The 25,554-nt window shown below is 41.1% G+C and overlaps 1 protein-coding gene across 1 annotated transcript in view; it reads right to left on the reverse strand.

The window, feature by feature from the left end:
* Nucleotides 1-1,951: 1,951 nt before the first annotated feature.
* Nucleotides 1,952-25,554, reverse strand: part of LOC103154749 (tumor necrosis factor receptor superfamily member 21-like) — a gene marked incomplete at its 5' end in the record, with an annotated part of 29,869 nt that continues 6,266 nt past the window's right edge. Inside the window, 3 exons of the mRNA XM_016663006.1 lie at nt 1,952-4,403; nt 6,146-6,419; nt 15,130-15,395. Coding sequence (XP_016518492.1) covers nt 4,174-4,403; nt 6,146-6,419; nt 15,130-15,395 — 770 coding nt within the window. The remainder of the gene's footprint in view (nt 4,404-6,145; nt 6,420-15,129; nt 15,396-25,554) is intronic.

The following is a 25,554-nucleotide window of genomic DNA, read 5'->3' on the forward strand; positions in this document are numbered from 1 at the left end:
TTCAATCATCGTCGTTATAGATGGTGATGTTGTGGCCAGGAAGTCTTGCTCCTGACCCGAAGTGGCCTCTGAATGAAGACTGTTGCTGTATGATGGGTCACATGCTAACAGCTGAATTTTCAGGTGGCAGGGACAGAAGACATGGACAGTTCATGAGTCCAAGAATCCAAGAAACTCACAATTTTTATAAAATCATTGGTCTGTGTTGTTTTGCAATCTCTACATCTTGTTCATTACAACCATGTGTCAACATCTGACAAAATCATGCCTGGACAATTCACTCAAAACCAACAGATGGAAATATGCCTACTTCGCTTAAAATTTGCATTGCGACTGGATGGAGACAACGTGCAAACTTAATAGAACCAACTAAAAATAGACAAACCAATCTATTTCTAGAAACGCAGTAAAGTGTTTTTGAAATAAATGAAGAGCCAGAATTCACATATAGGTTTGAAGGAAGTTGTTGACCCAGAAGGAAGAGAAAAGACGGATGGCATCAGATCTGCCTACCTCTGCAATTATCCGGTCTAACCCCAGAAAAGATGAGTTCGACCACTAAGGGAAAATCATTCAAAGAGGACACGGCGTTCCCACAAGGGAACCCACAAGTTCTCGAGCTGACAAAGTCATAAAGCTGCTTCAAGCACTGATGACTGTGTGCAGAGCTGTTATCAAAGAAGAAAGGGCTTACTTTGAAGGCTTCAACATATAAATCATACTTTGGTGTTTAACCACATTTTGCTCTCAGTACGCGTTTTGGTGCTTCGTTTTCCATCAAAATGCTTTTCATGACTGAGTAAATCTACTTTAATCAACTAGATGAAGTAGCAGATTACAGTTTACGCATAACGTCAGACCACAGTGGCAAACAACAGAAGCTTTGTCCCCAGTGAAGCCTGATGGGCCACCCAGGCAGAGTCTTTCGCAAATATCTACGTATTCCATCTGAGAGCCTCTTGTAAACCAATGTGAGTTCCGTTTCCTTGCACCGCTATTCACACGCAGTACATATTGAACTGCAGAGGACGACGAAGCAGAGACGGGGTCACGGAGAGGAACAAAGGAACGGCGGCTCCAGAAAGCTCCGAGGCCTGTGTGTTCCTGTGCATGTGGGCGAGAAAACCACCAGACTGAGTTGCTGACCGTTGCTTTCAGCGCAACGCGAGGGCCTGCTGGGGACAAGACACACACAACTCCCCAGCACACAGGCTGTTTAGACGTACACACTCTGAGGGACTGTGCCAGCCAGGCTCACTTGGCAGAAGTGGCAGACTGCAGCAGAATGAAGGGTAGCGGGGAGAGATTCACTTTATCAGATCAAAAGATTACCTTGTCACTCCAAAATGTATTTATTTTTGCTTGCTAAGATGCAGACTCAAGTGGAACATGGGCTCCCTCTGTGTTGTTCCCTCTGTATGTTCAGCTTCTCAACTCTGAGGGTGAATTCACCACAGCCTTCTTTAGTCCACTTTAATCAAACTTCCAATTAATTTGGGGAGGTGTGAATGAGTATCTGAACTCTGATGCAGACCAAAAAACGAAAACGAAAACCTGGTACGCCTGGTCTTGGTTTGGTTGACGTGCACACGGATACCAAGTGGACTAGAAACTTCTCCAAAACAGACTACATCGCAGGGCATTCTGGGTAAAACAACCCTATGTGTCTAGCACCAGTGGGAGAAACGGCTAGTGGTCTTTTGTCTTCTAGACAAGAGAGAAATCAACTGCTAAAATCTGATGATGCTCCATTTTTGTTTGCATTTCATGAAGAAGAAAGTTGCTCTCAGTATGTTCTTCTTTAGAGGTTTTTGTCCCATTTNTATTGTTCATATTTGTGTTAAATTCTGTTCAGATGAGTTACTTTAAATAACCACAACACACATTACAAGACAAACAGAAGTATACCATACTCCCAGGAATCTAAATGACAAAATTCTGCACAAAAATCTGAAAAAGAAAAAAAAATTAGCTTTATTTAGTTAATCTGAAGAGTAAACATACTGGTTACATTTGAGTTGTGAATTTGATGTAATCATCTTCTCAGACACAGGTAACCCCACAGCGCAGCGGAGAGCCACTTCACACTTCCTCACCGCCGTCATCCAGACTGCAGTCCACAGCAGCACCGCCTTCAGTCACATCCATCCAAGCTGCAGTACCTGAAGCAGCCATTTTCCTTCCATCATGTCCTAGTTCTCCACTGCCAGGCCGAAAGGCGAGAGTCCACACCACAGAGGTTCTGGCAGAATGTCGCCTCCTCGTTCCGTGATGCGTTGAAGACGGAGGGGGTTCATGAGGTTTAAACTGTTTAAGGTTAAAGGAATCGGTAGACTGCACTCTGTTCATTGGTGAGCACAAGTAACAGACTTCAAGTAGAGTACAGAGTATGCATATGTTACAGCCCAGCGAGGGAACCCCAGCCAGGGATGGAGGGGTTCAAAAACATACAAACAGAGGACAGAGAAACCCACATGCTACAATAACTAATAATAGTAAATCAAAGTGAGTATGGAAAACAAAACAAAACAAAACAAGACAAAAGCACATACAGAAATTACCATTAGTGCATGAGTATTACATTGGAATATCAAGAACATAAAACATCTAGAAAACTGGACTGAGTTATTTCCCTTGATGCTGCCAGGAAGCTCTGAAATGAATCAGGAACCCTTTCTCAGCGCTGCTCTGGGCTCACATGTGGGGTCAGGGTTCACCAAACGGGCAGTTAAGAGATTTTCTCTCCCAGTGAAGTTCAAAACAAAACAGGGGGAAAAAAGGCATTTCTCCTACTGGCAGGTGAGCTAAAATAATGTCTAAGTATTGATATCCTCTGAGCTTTTTAGCGATTTGTCACTTTACAACCAGAACCTGTGATGGCCTTTCATCACTTTTGCGGTTACTTTATGTTTAACATCTAAAAACTGAAAAGGTTCTGCTTGTTGGAAGGAGAGTGTGTCTCAAAATCTAATCTGAAGTGGAGCTAGAGATGTTCAACTGGATGAAGGTCAGGACTTTGAGGAGCGTGGTAAATGTGACGGTCAGACAGCGATGAAGCGTAGGGAGGTGGGCTGTTGTGCCATCAGACCGTCAATTCCAGAAACCACACAAAGAAAACCTCGTAAAACACATGTGAGGTCCAAATGATCCCATCTCTTAAGACTGCCGGAGGAGGTAAAAAAAATCTGCCCACATGTGGCCAGGTCAGAAAATTCAACAAAACAGCAAACTACGCTTTTCAGATTTTGATTTGTATTTTCTTCCATTCCTCATAGCAATACCCTACTTTGAGTTTGGCCTTTAATATAAAATCCCATTGAAAGAACATAGGGTTTGTGGTTGTAACATGACCAAATGTGGAAAAGCCTGAGGTGCTTTATGAGGCACTGCATTCCTTCAGTCTCGAATCATTTTAATCGATGCATTTGGTGTCAGACTGTTGAAGTGATGCTACTACCTGCTGGTGGTCACAAGCTACCAAAAAACACCCATCCCCCCCTTCAGGATCAGGCAGCAGGAAGGAAACAAAGCGAAGATTTGTGGAAGGGAACACGTTTAGGCACACGACTCAGAAATCAGCCCAATCCGTTTTGATTTACAAGAACCTTAATCAAAGAATAATACCAGTGTTGTTTAGAGTTATAGCTTATATACCATTGCCTGTTGTGTTAATAATAAATATAACTTTTACACTGAAATATTAGTAAAGGCAAGAAGGGCCTAAATGATTGGCACAAACAAGAAAAAACACCGGTATTGTCCTTTAAACAAGAAGGCGTTGGCCGTTTCAGATAAATAAAGTGCTAGTTGAGTGGAGTCTGTACATAATTCAAGCCGTTTGGACTCAACTCTTTAAAACCCAGAAGGCCTTGGAGCCTCACAGTTAGCATCACCGGTGGTGATGTGACGCAGCAGAGGGGGGTTTTATACAGAAGGAACGAAGGAGTGGTCAGGATTGACCAGACTCATCAGAGGGAGCAGACCAAAGGTAAATAACCTGCTGGAGCCGTGTTACACTAGTGGCCTCATGAGTCCAACTCCACCAGTTTGAAAAAATCAACTCAAACTAAGTCTTAACTACACCCAACCCCTTTGCCTTTGAACATCTGTGTGCTTTTTTTTTTTTTTGCTTTTTTTTATTATTTATTTTTCCCTCTCTCCCTACACCCTCCACTATAACAGGTCAGGCAGGTGGCTGTAGACGGAGTCCAGCAGCGTCTGGCTGGCCTCCTGGCTCTTCACTCCGGCGATCTCAAACAGTCGGTCCAGCTTGTCCTCGGCGGTGGGGATCTCCTCGAGGACATGCAGCTCCTCAGGGTTCAGGATGTGCAGCATGTCGTCGAAGATTGGCTGAAGGTCGCACGGGTCCAGGCGAACCTGCCGGAGAACCGTGTCTTTCTTCTCTGCAGGGGGACACAAGAAAAAGATTTGATTATATTATTCTTGTATTGAATGCTACAGTTTTTGCAATTATACTTCACCTGAAAACCACCCAAACATTTCTTTCAGTATTAGGTACTGAAACATTTCTTTTTCCAGAAGCATGTTCATTCAATAGTGACTATAAGCTGGAATAATATAAAAGACAACCTTAAAAAGTTTTAAACCTTCATTGCTTTATGTGAGTCACCGCTGACATTGTCTTGCTAGCTAAAAAACTGAATGCTAATTTATCACCAGTTGGCTGGACGAAGTCGGTACCTTTCTTTGGAGGTATAAGTCTTACATTACATTCATAATGTTCTTTATAAGAAATAAAGTTGAGTTGGTGAATCTTTCAAAAATCCTCTTAAAACTCTGTGTCTTTTTCTGTTAGCAAATTAAGAAGATGAACCGTCCCCAAGGTTTAAACTTAGGTTTTGCTGCCCTCCAGTGGAGAGATACTGTATGTATTTTTTTATTTTTATTTTATTTTTTTTTACTTAAAAGTCTTCACTGACAATAAATAACAACCGGTTCAATTTGAACTTTAATCAAAATGCTGAGATGGTTTTGTTCAGTTTCGCTTAAGTGTAGAAGTGTAATTTTGGACAACATTGATGTAATTATCTTTCACACCAGAGTCAGTAAAGTAACTTTCTGCTCTTGTTCTTCAGCTCTTATAGTAATGGGTATGATTTAATCTAATAAAAAACTTAAACAATTTCTCATCAATTGTGGAAACAAATTTAAAATAGTCCTGACAACATGCACAATCAGATTAGGTTCCTCATGAATATACAGATTGTAATAGCCAGAACAGACCACATGAGGGCACCCAAACATCTACTTATAACTGGAAGTCATGTTTTCCCACATTTCTTTCAACAGCCGTAACATTACAATAACAATGAGCCAACAATAATGAGAGTCTGAATCATTTGTTAAGGACTTAAAGAATCGGAAACAGCTGAACTCCAAAGGCTCCACTGTAATGAAGAATCTGTGCTGCCTACCATGACACCAGTCCACCGCTGTAACTTCACATTATGTCTAAAATTTGAATTGTACAGTGTATTACATTACCTGAGTAGGTTACACACATGTTCAGAGCAGTGTGTAACCTACTCACCGATGCTTGTGGCGTTTACAACAAAGTTACCCGGTGACACAGTTTCTGTGTCAGACTGACTCACAGGAGTGACTCTACAAGGAACACAGAAGATCTGTTCTATTATCTGGATACAAGCAGTAGGTAACGACTAAAACACGAGTCACAGGCAGACAGACTCATAAAGTGACACTTTCTTCCTCATTATTCTTTGTCTACTTCCATTGATTACATCCATCCATCCATCCATTTTCTTAACACCCTTGTCCCTTAGTGGGGTCGGGAGGGGTGCTGGTGCCTATCTCCAGCTAACGTTCCATCGATTACATAAGAATTGCAAATCCTCCTGGAGATGTTAAGGAGTCTTTGAACGTCAACAGCTTTTTACTTATTTACAGAGCTGAGTTTTTTTGATCATTTTCAAATGAATACCAATTATTATGTCAATAAGAAAGTTCGTGCAGACATTTTCAAACTATTTGAGCAAGTAAAGTAAGCAAACACTTCATCTTGTTGGGATCTCCGCCTTTGGTTGGAGGTGTACGTGACACATCAAACAACAAGTGGAGAAACAGTTCGAAGTTCACTGTGTCCTGGCTGAACTTCCCCTCTCACCTTTGGTAATGAAGGAGCCATTTCTGCTGAGGGCGGAGTCTTTGCTGGATGTGGAGTCGCAGCGGAGGAGCGGTTCTGATTCATCGGCGAAGAAACCTTTGGTTCGGTCCATAGGCGATTGGACAGGTCCGACGCCGCCGGCTCGGTACATGCTGCCGCCGCTGCTGCTGCTTCCACTGCTGCTGGCCGTGCTGCTGGGCGACTCCAGCAGCTTGTGGATGGGGCTGAGGCTTTGGCTTACATTCACTGTGGTCGTCAGCTGGTTGATGTCAAACTGCATGGAGAGGAGAGACAGGAGGATTTTAACTATCAACCAAACCTCAATAGGTTTAAATAATAGTAGTAATGATAATATAAAGAGACATTAATTTCATGTCATGTTTTAAAAAGGGTTGACATCATTCATTTCAAAGGTAAAGAAATGATTCCAAAGAGCCTTTGGCTCCTGGCAACTTTGCATCATCAATCTACCCCGTTTTTCTCTCCTTTTTTATTCTATCTACAACTTCAAGGTGAAGAGAGTTGGGGTGAACTCCATCAGCCATTAGGAGGCAGGGAGTCCGACTCAGTTCATGTTTTGCACAGATTTCAACCCCCTTCTCATTCTTATGTTCTATCTCCTAAACAAACCATTTCATTCCTAACATACCCCATCTCTTCATTTATAAACAGTAACAGATATCTTATGTTTTGCTACCAAGCAGATTATAAATTAAGTTAATTTGTTCATTCAGTACACATGTTTTAGGTAGCTAGCATGTTCCAAAATTAGCCTAAACGCTGACCACTAGATGGCAGTAGATGACTATGTGTTCAATATGAAGCAACAAGCCTTAGTGGCATATATAAACTTAAAGTCGTATGATGCTTAGGGATAATAGTTTAAAACAGGATGTACATCAGTTTTGCATGTGTGTTTCTGTGAATAAATATAACTTATTTTTTTAAAAATATGGTAAAATCTTCATATGATTAAATTTAACGTATTTTTGCACCCTTCCTATTTCCATGTGTTTAGGTTCTCATTCTTGTTTGAGACAGTTGAAGATGGAGATATGACTTCAGATTAAAAGAAGGCCACTTAAAACAACTTCCTGCTGGCAGATGTTATCAGTCAGGAAATAAAGGTTTGTGTTTTGAGGTTGCCTAAGAAATCACATGTTAAATATGTAACAACATTAGTATCCCCCAACTAAATTTGAGCAATTTTATGGTTCTTTATCTGTAATTCCTCCTCGTTCTTCCGTTCTTCCTACTCTCGCGCTTTTGTCTCTTTGTTTGGTTTTTCCTGTCTTCCCATCCTCCCAGTTCTCCCTCTCTTTCCCCTATCCTATCCCTCTCCCTCTCTCCCCTCGCTCCCTCGTGTCTCTGTCTTTGGTGTGGTAATGAACCTGTGGTTTGAACCAGTAGCGACTGGTTTGGGGATGAGCTCATGAGAGAGCTTCTTGTTTTTCACTGCGAAGCCCCACTTGGGCTGAAAGGATATACCAGCAGAGGTCATTTCATCCCCGAGATAACGGATAGGACCCAGGACAAAACAGGGTTTTTTTTTTCTTCAGTTGTTGAAACCAATCTGTTAGAAATGTTTGCTCACAACATGAAACAGAAACATAATGGTAGCTTTCCTCCTTTGTTCCCCAACATCTGGTTTGCTGTATTCTGACAGAACACACATGCTTTGTTTAGCTAGCTAAGGCATATTTACATCTATATGCAGAGTCCGGACAGCGATACCCTGAATGAATACAATTGGAAGTAATGTTTTTTCTGAGAGCAGCTGTAGGAAAACAGAGGGATCCACAGAGAACCATAAACAGCATCTCCAGGGGACAGGAAGTCATGCTAGCATTTGCTAAGCTAATACTTCTGTTACATAGATCTGTTTCTCTTGTAGCTGCTGGTTAGCAAATATTTTTGGTTTCTGTTTTACAGTTTGGTCTATTGCTTATTTGTTTAAGTTGTGCTGAATGACACCATGGCTGTTTAGAGTAAAGTAGGTCAGTCCAATTGATTCACATGTTACTGACTAACTGGCTCTGGTGAGGAATAAGGTATTCAAATCAGTGTAGAAAAAACCCCTCTAGAGTCATTTTCTTTTTTTTTTGCCTTAGTATAAAATCCTGACAGATGACAAAGGAAAATACAAAAAAAAAAAAAAAAAAAAAACTGTGTTATGTTCATGTGAAGAAATGTGTGTCATACAATTCTCAGGGTACTCCAGCTTCTGCCCAGAGACCAAAAGCAGCATGTTCCTTTAACTGATCATTCTGTATTATCCTCATGTGCTAGTGAGCATGCATAGCGGTTTGTAATACGTGATCCTGTGTTGTCCTGTGATGAGTTGACAGCCTGTCCAGGGTTTACCCCACTTCTAGCCTTTTGGCCACAAGCATTTTTAAGGATTAAAAAGGACAGACTGGCTCTAAAATGAAGCAGGCATCAGAAAAAAACGTCTGAAAATCGGTGAATTCCAAAGTTCTTTGATATTTCGATTCAATTCAATTAAAAAATACTATATTTATTATGAAGAAAATGTAAGTGTAACTCGTATCAAGTATCTTCAATCATCGTCGTTATAGATGGTGATGTTGTGGCCAGGAAGTCTTGCTCCTGACCCGAAGTGGCCTCTGAATGAAGACTGTTGCTGTATGATGGGTCACATGCTAACAGCTGAATTTTCAGGTGGCAGGGACAGAAGACATGGACAGTTCATGAGTCCAAGAATCCAAGAAACTCACAATTTTTATAAAATCATTGGTCCATGTTGTTTTGCAATCTCTACATCTTGTTCATTACAACCATGTGTCAACATCTGACAAAATCATGCCTGGACGATTCACTCAAAACCAACAGATGGAAATATGCCTACTTCGCTTAAAATTTGCATTGCGACTGGATGGAGACAACGTGCAAACTTAATAGAGCCAACTAAAAATAGACAAACCAATCTATTTCTAGAAACGCAGTAAAGTGTTTTTGAAATAAATGAAGAGCCAGAATTCACATATAGGTTCGAAGGAGGTTGTTGACCCAGAAGGAAGAGAAAAGACGGATGGCATCAGATCTGCCTACCTCTGCAATTATCCAGTCTAACCCCAGAAAAGATGAGTTCGACCACTAAGGGAAAATCAGTCAAAGAGTACACGACGTTCCCACAAGGGAACCCACAAGTTCTCGAGCTGACAAAGTCATAAAGCTGCTTCAAGCACTGATGACTGTGTGCAGAGCTGTTATCAAAGAAGAAAGGGCTTACTTTGAAGGCTTCAACATATAAATCATACTTTGGTGTTTAACCACATTTTGCTCTCAGTACGCGTTTTGGTGCTTCGTTTTCCATCAAAATGCTTTTCATGACTGAGTAAATCTACTTTAATCAACTAGATGAAGTAGCAGATTACAGTTTACGCATAACGTCAGACCACAGTGGCAAACAACAGAAGCTTTGTCCCCAGTGAAGCATGACGGGCCACCCAGGCAGAGTCTTTCGCAAATATCTACGTATTCCATCTGAGAGCCTCTTGTAAACCAATGTGAGTTCCGTTTCCTTGCACCGCTATTCACACGCAGTACATATTGAACTGCAGAGGACGACGAAGCAGAGACGGGGTCACGGAGAGGAACAAAGGAACGGCGGCTCCAGAAAGCTCCGAGGCCTGTGTGTTCCTGTGCATGTGGGCGAGAAAACCACCAGACTGAGTTGCTGACCGTTGCTTTCAGCGCAACGCGAGGGCCTGCTGGGGACAAGACACACACAACTCCCCAGCACACAGGCTGTTTAGACGTACACACTCTGAGGGACTGTGCCAGCCAGGCTCACTTGGCAGAAGTGGCAGACTGCAGCAGAATGAAGGGTAGCGGGGAGAGATTCACTTTATCAGATCAAAAGATTACCTTGTCACTCCAAAATGTATTTATTTTTGCTTGCTAAGATGCAGACTCAAGTGGAACATGGGCTCCCTCTGTGTTGTTCCCTCTGTATGTTCAGCTTCTCAACTCTGAGGGTGAATTCACCACAGCCTTCTTTAGTCCACTTTAATCAAACTTCCAATTAATTTGGGGAGGTGTGAATGAGTATCTGAACTCTGATGCGGACCAAAAAACGAAAACGAAAACCTGGTACGCCTGGTCTTGGTTTGGTTGACGTGCACACGGATACCAAGTGGACTAGAAACTTCTCCAAAACAGACTACATCGCAGGGCATTCTGGGTAAAACAACCCTATGTGTCTAGCACCAGTGGGAGAAACGGCTAGTGGTCTTTTGTCTTCTAGACAAGAGAGAAATCAACTGCTAAAATCTGATGATGCTCCATTTTTGTTTGCATTTCATGAAGAAGAAAGTTGCTCTCAGTATGTTCTTCTTTAGAGGTTTTTGTCCCATTTCCTTCAGTGGTTCTTGATGCAGCGCCACCACAGGTGAGGAGGTGAACAGGTTTTCCAAAGGGTTTGGGTCATTTCACACAGTGCAGGCTGGAAGTGAACAACAGCTGAAAACGGAACAAATGCCATTTTGCCATTGTGGGCCCCATGTCTACCAGACTATGGTGATGTGAAAACACTACTAATCTACAATATTCTGATTAAGACATTATTTCTAATTATTCCTAATCAGTGCATGTCCTGGATTTTAACAATGATCTGTTAAAATCTAGAGTTTTTTTATGTTTCTATAAGATCTCAGGGAATCTTGAGCTAGTCTTGGATTAGTTGTGTTCCTGGTTTGGAACAGAAACCATATCTGTATTTAAATGTTTTAGAGTGTTTGCTTCACTTGTTCTTTAATAATAGACCATATCTCATGTCTCATGTACTCATTCCAACTCCCCACTTCTTGTTGATCATTAACACCCTTTGCATATTTGGTGTTTGCTGTACTGTTGATCTTGTTCTTTGACAGATTGCCCTCTTCAGCATTTTTCCTGTAGAGTCGGTTTAAATGTCTTTAATCTGAAGTTTTAACTGTGATTTCATGAAGAATTTCCCCCTTCAGCTTGGGTTTGGATGCTCACTTACACACCCCAGTGGAACAAACACAATCACAGACATGTGATGGTGACGGCCCCCAATTGCATTTAAAAAAGTTCAAGAGGGACTTCTTTGAAATTGTTGTCTTTTTCTTTAGAAAGAAAAGCATGTGCTCTTTCGCTCTGGGGCTTGTTGGAGAAGGGACTGAAAGGCTGCTAATGGGAAGTAAGCCATAAACACTAAGCCATAAGCTATGTCACAAATTGCCTTTGATTGTGTCTTTTCATGGTTAAAAGGCAAAATAGGATTGGAATGTTTTTGCCCTTTAGTGGTAGACTGTGAAAGATTGCTCAAAGGACCAATGGAAGGTATTTTAGAGTTCCCACATTGTACTGAACACACGTGATTTTTCTTTTAACCCTATTGATGATGGTGCCATGGTTTTGTAAGTGTCTGATTACAGAACCATGGCTCAAAAGCGGCTTGATTGTGTGAATAAATCACAGGAACGTTAACTGGAAGAGAACTGTGGCTCTCCGGAAACCCGGTTCGTCCCTGGGTACAATTCCTAGATGCCTGATGGTGCCACATCCGTCTAATGGAACATTTTAGAGTTCCATTAGACATTTTGATCCCAGATGGTCAGTCGATCCTTCATCGTGTCAGATTGTAAAATCACAGAAAGGTAACGCACCTGGTCATGATGCAGCAGAACACTGTCAATCTCACATTGATTGCCAGAACACACAAACATTACACAAGACTGCGTCAACTTTGCATACTTCTAATGCATGCCAGGACTCGATGTTCCACCAAATCACATTCATAGAATGACAGTAACTTGTGTAATATACTAATTAGACCCAATAATCTAACCTACGAACTCCAGCAAAAATGTTTATTTTCTTTCTGATTTTGAGTATCAGGGCAAATTTTAAATCGAGTTACTTTATAAAGGACCTGGTGATAAAAGAAGAGGTCGTTCCGTTCTGTTTTGCCACTCTGTGTGAACTTTGCCGTGGTCTTCAACATGATGCTTTAATTTACACTCTCACAAGAACTTTTCTTTAATCAGTCATTCACCATGGAAGTCCAAAGGAGCAACGGAATCTCTTTCAGACACATAATCCACAAAGGCTTTGCCTCACTTTACTAGTCAACTTTGATCTTATAAAACGGGGATTTGTATGTGAAAACCCATTTTTTTCTTTCATCACTTAAACTATGTGCAAGAGCCACAAAAAAGAAATGCTTCCTCACAAGGATACAAGCATTTAAACCCATGACTGTGATATTTTGTTGGTGGTGTAGCATAATAATGGACTGTAGGCTAACTAATGGATGCTAACCACAAACTTACTACAGGTTAAAACACCAAAGTCTCACCTCATAGTAATATTTAACTGTGTAACTATTTTTGTGACATCAGTCCATCAATGTTTCTGTTGATAGACGAGGTTAATAAACAAACAAAAAAAGAAGCATAACAACAGTCTATGCTTTCCACCGAAGCATAGATTCTTGCTCATAACTACTTTAGCATCACTGCAGTGCTGTGAACACACAGCCTGGATGTTCTGTTGAGGCGCTGCTCCGCTCTCTCAGAATGCCTCCAGGCTTTCTGTGAGCGGAAACAGAAATGAAAGGAGGGAGGCGATTACATTCGTCTTCTGTCTGGCTTCAGCTCTCACGGTGAAGCGGGGACAAAAATAGAAACGTCAACCAGGAGGCTGACGCTCCATTTTTTTTTTTTTTTGCAGCAGGAAAACCACTGACACAATGACAAAGCAAAACCCGGCCTCAGATATATCCGTTGTGTAAGAAGACGCATTGACACACTTCCCAAAAATGCAGCACAACTGATTCATTGTGAATTAAGAACTAACATGCAGTTCATCAAACGGTCATGACCTCAGTAACAGCCCATAAATGACGACTGTCTCATTTTTCTTGGATTAGCATAAGTAGGAGAAACATTTTTTAAAAAATTACAAAGACACAAATCTAAATGACTTTAGCATCAGTCATGAACTTTTATGTCACAGTTGGGTTACCTAAACAAAATCCTCTGATCTTCGCAGGTGCAAAACATACCAAGGCTTCAATATAGATGGAATCTGATTTGTTGAATTGTTTATATTCTATGATCCTGCTTGGCTTGTGTCGTTTCATTCAAAGGAACACAAACATTGTTCATTTCTTGTGAAAGGGTTGGGGGTTAACCTGAACCAAAGAACATTAGAGGTAAAAATGTCCTGCTTGGTTCTGATGTACAGATTCACTTCGTAGAAAATATGGAACCATTAATCACCTTCTTGGGTGATAACTCGGTAAGATTATGTTAGATGCTGATCAAGAGCAGGAAGTGAAGAAAAAGGTGACCGAAATGAGCTAGTACTATGTATGGGCGATATGATCTTAAAGTGACGATAAGAACCATTAATTACCTGAAGTGTGATTTTTGTCACTTAAATGCACACAATAACTGTATTTAATCATATTTTCAGATTTATTGCTTCATTGATACACTTTTTTTGACAAAACAGTAAAGAAAACTGAAAAATAACGATAAGGACAGTTTTAGTGGTCCTTAAACATCAGTTGCAATGTATTCTGTCAACAATAAATCAAAATCTAATCATGATAAGAAATTTATCACAATAAATGATAAACGGTATGATAAATGGCCATACTTCTAAAGCTTTACAGCATCTACAAAGAACAATCTGCATTGAAAAACGTTAGCTAAAGGTTTTCAGTAGGATGACTGATATATTGGCAATAACATCGGTATCGGCTGATATTAGTCATTTTTTAACATATGGCTGTCGGTCTGATGAATAAAACTATTTATTTCCATCTTGGTGCTGTTTGTTTCTGGACGGGGAGAGGATGGGGTTGGTTAGTGGGTTGGGTGTTTTTTTCTAAGTGTCAAAAGCATAGTGAAATGAATGTAGTATATACAATATCAATAAATATCAGTTACCAGCCATAAGAGCCATTTTGGTCATGGATATTGATATTGGCCCACACTTCCCTCTTGGTGCATCCTTAGTTTTCAGGAACTTATTATCTTCTTGCGTGACGTGGAATCTTATGTTAAAGTAGAGAAGTTTGTTTAGCTCTTCTCTTCTCTTCTGGTAGCCATATAGCACCGCGCACCAGGCTTGGTTAAGTTCTCAGTGAGAAAAGTAAAACCAGAATTAAACTGACAGTTTCCCAATGTTGGTTCAAGACCCACACCACCTCACTGCCTTTTTGCCAGCCAGTTCCGTTCTACACAGTTTTAATAACCTGCACCTTCTGCAGGATCACTCTTTGTCTTGAGGTGATCGGATAATAATAAAGCAGAGATGAAAAAACACATGAATCTGGCTGGTATGCTTAATGTGCAGCCCTGACCTTGGAGAGTGTGGTCAAGAGCACTGATTCAATACAAATTGTTGAAACAAGAGCAGAAGGACAGGAAAGGAAAGGAGAGAAGCTAAGTAAACGGTGATGAATGATCCAAAATGTCCGTAAGGGATTGCAGTGCAAGGTCAAAACTCCTCGAGTTTTATTAAAGTATGCATGTAACAAGTGGCGTCCTACCGGAACATGTGCACACAGAATCCTGAACCAAACTCGTATTAAAGACTCCCTTATCTCTCTTTTTATTTTCCCCTAAACTTTGGAGAATGCTGCAACACAGGCTGCAATTAGCGCTGAAACATCAAATCATCTTCTGAAAGTGAAGTGGTACTTTAATGTGGGGAACGCAGCTGAGCCTCCGGGACTGGCTTCAGAGGGAAAAATCAGAGAAATCTTGCCTCCCAGATTAGATTTCAGTAAAACAGACATGCGGAGAACAGTGTGTACCAGAACATGTGCGCCTGATGTTGATAGAGCCCTTAATGGAAAAAACCTGATGCGAGCAAAGGTCACACATATTGTTTTTTGTTTTTTTTCTTCTGACATCCAGAACAAACTGGTTTGGAGCGTTTCGAGCCAGGGTGGAGGTGGAATGCGCACAGAAGCATACCTGCGGGTTGTCCTCCATGACACAGCGGATCTTCTCCACCACGTCGATGCGGCGCAGCCGGTGCAGGGCGTTGATCAGCTTGGCCAGGTTGGCCCCGCTGTCTCGGATGGTCCAGTGCTGCAGCGCGGCGTACGCTCGCTCATGATCGGAGGAGTAGCCATTTGAGAAGGCGGCCACCTCACGTTCGGTGGCGTTGGCCAGAGACTGATAGATGTCCACCCACTGGTTACCCACCTGGGCCGCCACCAGCTTCAGGATGTCCACGCCTGAGCAGAAACACATACAGATGGACACGTGTTGAAAGAATGACCCATTAATGGATGTAAAAGTTCCTACAATGAAAATTTACTGGATCTTAAATGTGCAAGAAATACATGGCTGCTCTCTGTAAATGACCTACAAAGATAGAACAGGACAGAAAGTGGATTTGTGACAGGAGTTTCAGAACCAGCTGCCCATTGAAAACATCTAAACTGGCACTCTATCATTTTGAAGGTCAGTGAACTGGTACAGAATTGTGTAATGTCTTCAATGAGACTGGCTGCTTTGTGGAGCCTGGAACAACCAGCCAAGTGACATCAGTCCATCTCAGCTTGGGCTGGGAGACAATTCATGAGTTTAGACAAGGGTACAAGACAGACATGCAGGGGTCAGAGTGAGTTATGTAACTCCATGCTTATATGTTTACATTATCTGAAGGTTGGTCTGCCAACTTTTCATAAAATGTGATAAAAATCACATATGGAGTACCGCAAGGTCCCATCCTGGGGTCCCTTCTATTTGATATATACAAGTTGACTCTATTTCAGATTATAGCATATCATAAAAAAGGTTATCATAACCATGCAGATTATATACAGCCATGCATCTCAATGTCACCACGTGACAATTAACCCTTTGAAGCACTGAACAGATCCTTAGAACAAATAAATGTGTGGATGTGCCATAACTTTCTCCAGCTGAACAGAAACAAAAATGAAGTTATTGTCTTTGGAGTAAAAGGGAGCAATCAGGACTCTGATCTAGTGATCAGAATGAAATCTGGGCGTAGTGATGAACTCAGACCTCAACCTTCAGACTCACATAAAGACAGTAACAAAGTCGGCCTTCTATCACCAGAAAAACATTTTGTAGGATCAAAGGACTAATGTCTCAGCGAGAGCTAAGGAGATTCATCAATGTGTTTCACCTTAGTCACATTGATTACTGCAGCAGTGTTTTCACAGATCTGCGTAAAAAGGGTAAATTACAAATTAAGTTGCTCCAGAACACTGTTGCTCTAAAACTAGGAAAACAGCTCATCGCCCCAGTTCTAAAGTCCTTCCACTGGCTCCCTGGAGCTCAGAGAACAGACTTTAAAATACTTCTGCTGGTACATAAATCATCAAATCCGAATCAGAACCCAACATGGAGAACAACCATTAAGTTTTTATGCTCCTCTAATCTGGAGCAAACTTCCAGAAAATGACATAAATGCTGAAAACACAGAGTTCCTTTAAATCAAGCGTTGCCTTTGACTAGTAATAACTCAGACATCATTAATTTTAGTCTGTATTCCAACATTTCATTACTTTTCTTTATTATGCCTGTACCATGCTGTCATGTAAAGAGCACTTTGAATTGCCTGGTTGCTGAAATGTGCTACACAAATAAACTTGTCTTGGCACTTTAGTTCCAATAAATCTCACAATCTGCAAGTTTGAAACGCTGTCTCAACAACGATTCAATTCACTTTTACATTTTGAGGAAGTCATTTAACGCCAACTCTAACTCAGCTTTTTGTTTTCATGCATCAGCTATTTATTTTGAATCGCAACATGGACAAGGCTATCCTGGTAGATTGCTGGTAAAACTGAGATATTTCTTCTATGGGTCATCCATACTCCAGTGTAAAATGCAACATTTTGCACCACAGAAGACGCGGCTTCAGCAGAAAGCTGTCAAACCACTTTTTCTTGCTTTCACAAGGAAAAACAAAGGGATCAATATTTTGATACACTGTTGTTTCAGTTGCGAAGAGAAAGACTGTGAGAACTGTTCAGCTGGACTTCTGACCATTTTGAGACATAGTTACCGGGATGAAAGCCTGGGATGATTCTCAGAACCAAGTCAAGGTTTATTAATTCGAAGCGCTTTTCACAGGAATGTGTTCTTTCTTCCTTGAGATCTCAACACGCGGCGTTACGGGAACCGAGGCCCGTTGACGGCAGAAACATGAGCTCATTGTGCTCCGTCTACAGCGAGCACATTAGGTCAAAGGTCGTATGCGGACGGATGAAAATAAGCTGTTCACGTGCTACGTGTGTGATTGTCTTTATTTAACGTAAGGAATGTCTTGTTTTGAAATGCATGGCTTTGACAGAAAGGAGTGTTGTATTTGCTCCGTTGTTGTTATTCAACCAACCAGCAATGCAGAAAGTGGCAGAAACTAGACAAGTACAAGCAATTTCCCACCGTACGCAGAGGTTATCATTCCACTACGGTGATATCTACGGTTCAGCTCCCAGCAGAGTCCAGAAGCTGTGTGTCCTTCCTGTCTCAGTCTTCCCCTTTGCTATCTACAAACTGTCAGATAAAAGCCGACTGAGTCCAAAAACCCTGAAACCTTTCTCCGTCTCCTCAGGTTGGAACTTCCTCAAAACCTGTCATCCAGGTGCTGGAAACACAAATTCTTGCTTATCTGAAGCTCCCTTTGTTTTATTTAACTTCGACATCTGGGTGGTTAGTTATTAGCCAAGATTACAGGGATTCTGTTAACCTTATTAAACAAAGACATATTTTCAGGTTAAGAAAATACATTTAAAGCTGCAGGATGTCACATTGATACAACATATTTTTTCACATATCTGTTGAAGCTGTAAATATGTCATGACAGAGTGGCATGAGACAGATACTGTGTCTTATTCCATAAAATTGAGCTCCTCTGTCTGTGTGCGGTCTGGTACAGGAACGGGCCATCGCTAAATCATCCGACCAGAGAATAAAATTGTCTGAACTGAAATTGATATGCTGCCGGACAAAACGCAGCCACACACACACCCACCGTACTTGCACACCCTGAAAACAAACACTGTGTTTCTGGCAACCACCAAACCCAGAGCTGGCCATTAGATTGCCAGACAGCACGTCTCCACGGTGCGTCGCACTTCCTGGTGCGGGGTTCAGATGTGGCTGCTCGCCTACGAGGAAGAAGAAATGCTGTGTATTCATTGAAAACACATTTCATCCAGAAAGGCTCAACACGGCACGGCGTTTCTCCAGTTTTGATGAGCATCAAGTTGATCCCTGATTACCGTCTGCAGCAGCAAACATGATAAGTGCATAAATCCAGGATGAGGCGCTCAGACTAGAGAGGAGAGATCAGACTGCTGTAAGCTCGTAGTCGTGACTCAGGGTGTGACACATATGAGGAATCACATGTATGTCCTAACTGTACGAACACAGAAATTAATGAACGCAAAAATCAAGAGGGAAGTCTTTATGTATATGTGAGTTATGTAAGTTTAGAGAGGCAACCAAAAAATACATCCAAGACTGTTTTTCCTCAGCTCAAATCTAGCTTTAGCATCAAGATTTAACCCAGGTTTAAGCTGTCACGGTCTTTTATGTGGCAAAACAAAAATATTCCAAGAAAAGGCCGTGGGTGGCAACAGGTGGTTTGTTCCTGGCTGTTTTTACACCAGATACTCATTGGACTCGCTTCGATTGGGGACCAGAATTGAACTGATTTCGGTTGCTGCTGTTCGTTTTCACACTGCACTGCGTCAAACAAGACAAAGACTTTAAAAAAGCTGTTCCACCTTCTGGCCTGTGGTGGCGCTGCACCAAAAACTACTGAAAAGAATGACCTCAGAACCTCTGAAGAAGACACAGAGTGCAACTTCATTCTTCACAAAATGTAAACAAAAATGGAGTGGCATCAGATTTTAGTGGTTGTAGGATTTCTCTTTTGTCATTAGTAAAAGATCACGAGCTATTTCTTGCGACCCGTGCTGGAGTTCCCTGTAACCGAACCGATACCGAGGTTTGTACCAGAGTTTACGTTTTTGGTCCACATCACAGTTCGATTGGACATTCATACCTCCCCAAACAAACAAACAAACAAACAAAAATTCATACCTAGGCAAACAAACTAAAGTTCGATTGGATTTGACCTGATTCTTTAAACATCATATGCCAGTTTTATCTTGCCAAACTGAAGACCCACATTAACCGATAATTTCTTACAACTCAGATGTAAGCAAAGTTCACTTAATCTGATTCCCAAAACGCTCAAAAACATTTTAGAAGAATCACCTTAAAACCAAATGAAATCACAACTGTTCCAAATATAAACATAAATTACAGATTTAGGTCCCAAACTAGCTAAACTATATTCCTGAGTTGTTGCAAAGAAGAAACAAAAATGCATAGAACTAATGATTTACAAGAATTCAACAATATCATCCGTTTTATTTGACCTCAATAAGCAGTGTATCTATGTCCCAGATGGCTTCAAGCTAAAGCACACACAGCAACACACACTCCACTACTTCTGCTCCAGATGATACTGCTGATATTTCATCGGGTCAGAGGAGCTCGCGTGCCGGCCTTTTGGGCAGAGAGCCTGTCGAGTCATATCTGCCTCACTGGCCTCCACACACTGCGGCAAAAAAGAAATCCCCCCCTGTTCCGCATACTTCACTAGCTACAGCAAGCTGGACTCATTTAAATGACCTATATAAGTCACGTGAAAATTCAGTGTGTCAGACTGCAGATGTGTTAGTTTGGTAAGTAGGAAAACTGAGTTTAGTTGAGGCTTGTGCTGAATAATGTGTTTGTGTGTTAACTGTATGGAGAATCTGCCGTTTACGGTGATATATGGATGCCTAAATGGGACAACCTGAGTGATCCAATAGTGTGTCGACGAAGCAAATTTGATTTTCGCATGAGAAGCACTTAATGAGACAGATCTTGTCATATTTGTTGCACTGAATAACACATAGGTCTCAAGATCGACGCTTGACTCATAAATGTGCAAAAATGTTACTCATCCTACTTGGCGGTACACATTTTTTGGCTTTTGGCAGTAGCATCTGTTGTTTTCTTTCACAGTGGCATGAGCAGATAAGATGTTTCAGATTATTGTGATAGAAGATGCATCAAATCTCACTGGAGGTTTGGAAGAAAAACAGGTCGTCGAGGGCAAAGTGGACACAGAAACCTAACAGCAACAGCAAAAACGTCAGTGTGAGAGTCACTAAATGTGTTTCTATCAGTGCTGTTTAGAAACATTTTTGAAGTATCGTATTAGGAAAGCTTGATGGAAACAGTAGAATTCGAAAAAACCTTCTCAATTTTGCAACAAAGTCTTTTACGCTGGCATGTGGTGGCTTTTGGCTTTTCCGGAAGAGAAAATGCATTCTGATGTAGCAACATTTACCTCACATGACCTACCAGCTGTTTCCACTGTTGGAGAGCATTAAATTTTCTTTTTCTACATCTGCGAACAGCAAGAAACCACACCGATATTAGTTGACGCGACATAACAGTTACAACTTTCCCGATAGCAACACATTCCATGCTAGCCTGGTTTTATTTTAGCCACTCACTAACGTTTGCCCGTGGTGTACGTAATGCATCAGTTTCCATCAGTTTGACAACAAGAAGCTTTCAGGAAATCATCTAAGCTGCAAACAACTGTCCTCCACCACAAGGAGAGAAGAGTCAACCTGAACAAATTCATTTTATATTAGGAATCATGGCCATCCACTTCCTGCACTGCCATTGCTTAAACTAGAGGTAGAATGAAATTCTATAACAGGAATGAAAATCAACGTCACCGTTCACAACTCCTTCTGTTCTTTGACTTTTCCGGTTGGAATTCTACCAGATGGGAAGTGAGATTAAAATTGAGCAGACTTGCGTACAGAAGGCGATGACCAGGCTAAGTCCATGCTAACCTACTTCCTGTTTATTACAGCCACGCATAATCTAAACATCTGACATGTTTAGATGTCAGATGTTTAGATCTTTGCGTAGCATTTGGTCTAAACCAGTAGGTGGAAACACGCCTAGTTTGTTTTGTTTTGCAAAATTTTAACAACATTAGCAATTTAGCATGAGGTAGAGACTTTGATTGGGCATGCTAAAATTTGCATGTCCAATCAAAGTCTCTACTTCATGCTAACCATGCCAAGCTAAATTGCTAATGTACCAATCTATGTATTTAATAATTACTTATATCACCATTTTTGTATAGTTACTACTACTTTTTAAACAAATTAACAGACTTTTATCCAGAAATAATGTGTTTTTTAAGCACATTTTAACTTTTCAAACCCCACACTGACATAAACAGACCCAAAACGATGCCTCAGCTCCGTACCCCGTACTAGTCTGTAGCAGGACTTGAAGCAGGGCGTCAGCATCTTAACAAACACCATTCAGTTGAATTATTCACGACATAGTCCTCTCCCGTTAATTCAGGAACACACAAAACTAAATTGATGAAATGTGTGTGCAGCTGTGTGGTAGCACAGCAGGCGCTGCGAAACTCCAACCAGGCAACAACCCCCTCAAATTCTGCTCTTCGCAATCAGTCCCAGGCTACCCCAGCCCACCCTGATACTGCACACAGCCGCGTAGTCAAACACATGGCTCCCCGCTGGCTTTGGATGAGGAACTTGGCATTATTAAAGGTGTGGATGTTTAACAAGGAAGGATGGTGGGCAGGTACAATGTTGTTTTTCTTCACGTTTCCCTCCGTATCTTTCTTTGGAACTGTATGCCTTAAATAACACAGCTCAAGACCACACCCACCTGATCTTCTCCTAAGGGTATGACGGTGCCTCTGTGCTGAGTTTTACTTCCAGGATTAATCTGCTACCTCGAACACCGCTGGTGTTTTTCATAAAGTAAGATGTGAAATGCGTTCTCTAGCAAAGACCCAGAAGGAATAGTTCATTCAGGACCAATGTTTACACACCCAGGGTTCTGGCAAAACTATAATGGGCATCAGAAGGAATAACAGGTGAAAGACACTTCATCCGCCTTGCCTGCTGGTGGTGATTAGAGGATCCAGTGATGCCGATTGTACGGGAGCCTCCCTTCTGTCAGACTGTCTAAGAGCAGCTGTGGCTAAACAGTAGCTTACCACCATAGGTGTGTGAATGTGTATGAATGGGTCAATGAGCTTTGGAGTCCTATGGACTTGATAAAATGCTATACCAGCACAGAGCAATTTCCCATCTGGTGTTTGAACACATCCTACTTTCAAGAAAAACACTCAGGTGAGGCTGTTGTACTACACCTGAATGATATGCAGACATAGTGGTTGCTAGAAAACTACATGGTTCCCGTGACAACATAGAGCGACACAAACGTCAATGCACTTTGGATTAACAACACCACGTATTAAATGACCATCAGTATCTGTAGTTACACTGCAATTGCCATTGGCCACTTAAACCAGCCTTTATTTGGCTTTGAATTTTCAGAATTTTCACTCAATCATAAACACACTCAAATTATTATTTTTATCACTTTTTTTTCATTCATGTTAGCAAGATAGCCAGGGCTGTTACAAGTTCAGTAGGTTATCAAATTTGCCGAAGATAATTTGTTCAGTGTTTATCACAATGTCTAAAAATGTTTGGAAATCAAGGATAGTTGTGATTTGGGGTCAAAATAAAGTGTCAAATATAATCAATTTGTTGCAAAATTTCATTTTTGTTCAAATCAAAAACCCGTAAGCACTATCCCTTCAGTAAAGCACATAACGAGTTAATTGAGCAAAAACGTTTACAAAAGTGACTTTGAATATAATTTGAAAATCTAACTTCATGCGACAACCTTTTAATCAACCATCAACCAAACAGATTCTGCATTAGATGGCTACACTCGTCCAGTTGCTATGGAGCCTCAAGATACACCCGAGGAGAATCAAATGACAACATTAATGTTCTTTTTTATTACTATATAGCTACAATAAGGAAGGTACACAGAGGAAATTAACATATCGTAGAGTTTAGTTGAGGGAAAATGTTCAAAAGTTTCAGGGCTTGTAAACGTCTTGAATGTAACCTTTATGAGACATTTTTGTGATTCCTTTTGTGTGATGGCTCCACCCTCATCACAGCAACACAAGCCTGGCCCGGGGCCCCGGAAAGCCCTGCCTGGCCTTACTGTGGAGGAGTAGCATTTTTCACCATTTCCTGGCTGGCTCTGAGCGAATGCCAAGCGGTGCATGTGTGTGATCCATGCTTGAACATTTCCCCTTCTTTTCGCCTTTATTGCCCGACTGCTTTAACTGCTCTAGTAAAGGTGGATTACAACCTTCAAGGGGAGCCAGCCACGCACCTTGGAAGGATTAAGAAGCAGTTTCGTTTTATGTTCCAGAGAGTAAATAGCAGCGTAAACTAGCTGTTTGAGTTGCATGTGCATACATATAGCTCCACATAAGTGCATGCATATGGGCACGGCATTACTCATCAGGAGAGAACACACATCGGGAAAACACACGAGTGCAATAAAGAGAAAGGTTGAGGTGGAAAACAATTCCTCCAAAGCTTTTCCTTTGCTAATACTCAGTTTTCATTGTGACACAAACACATTTCATCAGGTCACACTTTCAATATTACTGATCGATACTTTGCAAGGGTTTTGGTACTTTTGATATTTTTACAGATTTTTTTTTCCTACTTTACACAACATATTTTATCGCTATTGGAAAAGGTAGACTAACATAGATTGTTGCTTGATTGAGAAGTGAAATGGAAAACGTGTATTAAATAGATTTTTAAAATAAAAATCTCAAAAGTGTTTCAGACATTAGTCAACTTCCTTTTATTATATTGCCATGTCCACACCCAGCCACATCTACATTTGAGAAAATTCTGTATTTATTCACTTTCTTGCTTTGGCATGATTCCCAGTTCACGTGTTTTAATAACTATATTGTCTAAAATGCTATTTAAAAGTAGTTAAACCTACATATCTGTCGACGCAAATGAGCCTCCTGGCACCATGTTTAATTCCTGACAGGAAGTTGTTGTTGTTTTGAAGCACTCTGATTGGCTGGTGTAGGTTTTAGCTTTGTGCTACGCTGCCCCCTATGGGTTTGGCATGTTTAAAACAATGTTCAAGGGCGGATTTGTGCAACTGAAAACTTTTCTGAAGCCGGTCCCATGTGTATGATGTTATTTCAAACAATAATAATATTGTAAACAATGTCACAGAGATATTCGTTTTTATAAAGACCTGGCTAAGTGAATTAATTTGAACAAATTTTCAAGAGTATGTGACTTTCCTACTGCTGCGAACATATGCTTTACTTTGTCCATCACATAAAATGTGAAGACGGTAAAATTTGTGGTTTGTGCATATATTTTGACAGTGCACTATAGAAGCAACTCTAAACCATTGAACACAATCAGCACAGCAGACACAAGACCGGAACCGAAGTCCTCTTATCACTGTGTTTGGTTGGGTCTTTTTTTTTTTTTTCAAATTTTATACATCTTCTTGCAAAGCAAAACTACAGCAAGGAAACATAATTTCATTGACATACATCAATAACACTCACACTGACACACGCCACCGTACTGTTTGGTGTACTCTCCTCATTGCTTTCTCTCCATATATCTCTTTGTTGTCCCGTAAGAGACCCGATCGACCCAATAATGTGCCTTGCCAACCAAACAACTACCCTGGTTCAGCTGAAACCAGATTATTCCAGTTCTCTGTGGGCTGTCACTGAGGGAGCACAGTGTGAGAGAGGCGGGTGGCTCAGCTTCATCTCTACAACAAACACTTACACACACACACACACAAACACATCCATACACACTAACTTTCAAAGGGGAAACCTGAGTGTATTAACCGAGAGGTGTCCCTTAGTTTTGGGTCACCTCTCTTTGTCTAAGAGGGAAACTGAGACCTCGGCGGTGGAGAAAGCATGTTCCCCATCTGTTGATAGAATGTAACAGAAGTAAATACATTTTAGAAGAGAAACAGTGAGTGTAACTGGAAAAGGAAAGGAGGAAAGAATCGTGTGCAACAGAAAAACCAGACAAAAATAGAGCAACAGAATATTGGAGGCTATAAGAAGGAAACCAAAAAGGAAATGAGAATCAGTAGAATTGGGAAGACTTTATAAAAGAAAAGAGTAAGAGGACCGATATGAAGGTGATGGAAGCAGGAATGAAAGTTCATGCTAAGGTGAAATTTGAGAACTGAGATCTGGAAGTGAACCTGCGTGTAGACATTGAGAGAGGACAGCAACAGAAGGGTGGTACAACAGGGTCATGTCCTCATTTGTGTAACCACCGCCCTGCACAACATGTGCTCAGGGGTACAATTGATTGGATTAGAAGCTAACAGCAGTTGAAACACATCAACAGATGGTTCCACATCAGCAGATGCATGTCGTGACCCTTGAGTGGA

This window comes from Poecilia formosa, unplaced genomic scaffold (genome assembly GCF_000485575.1).
Source record: "Poecilia formosa unplaced genomic scaffold, Poecilia_formosa-5.1.2 Scaffold398, whole genome shotgun sequence".
Taxonomy (NCBI): Eukaryota; Metazoa; Chordata; class Actinopteri; order Cyprinodontiformes; family Poeciliidae; genus Poecilia; species Poecilia formosa.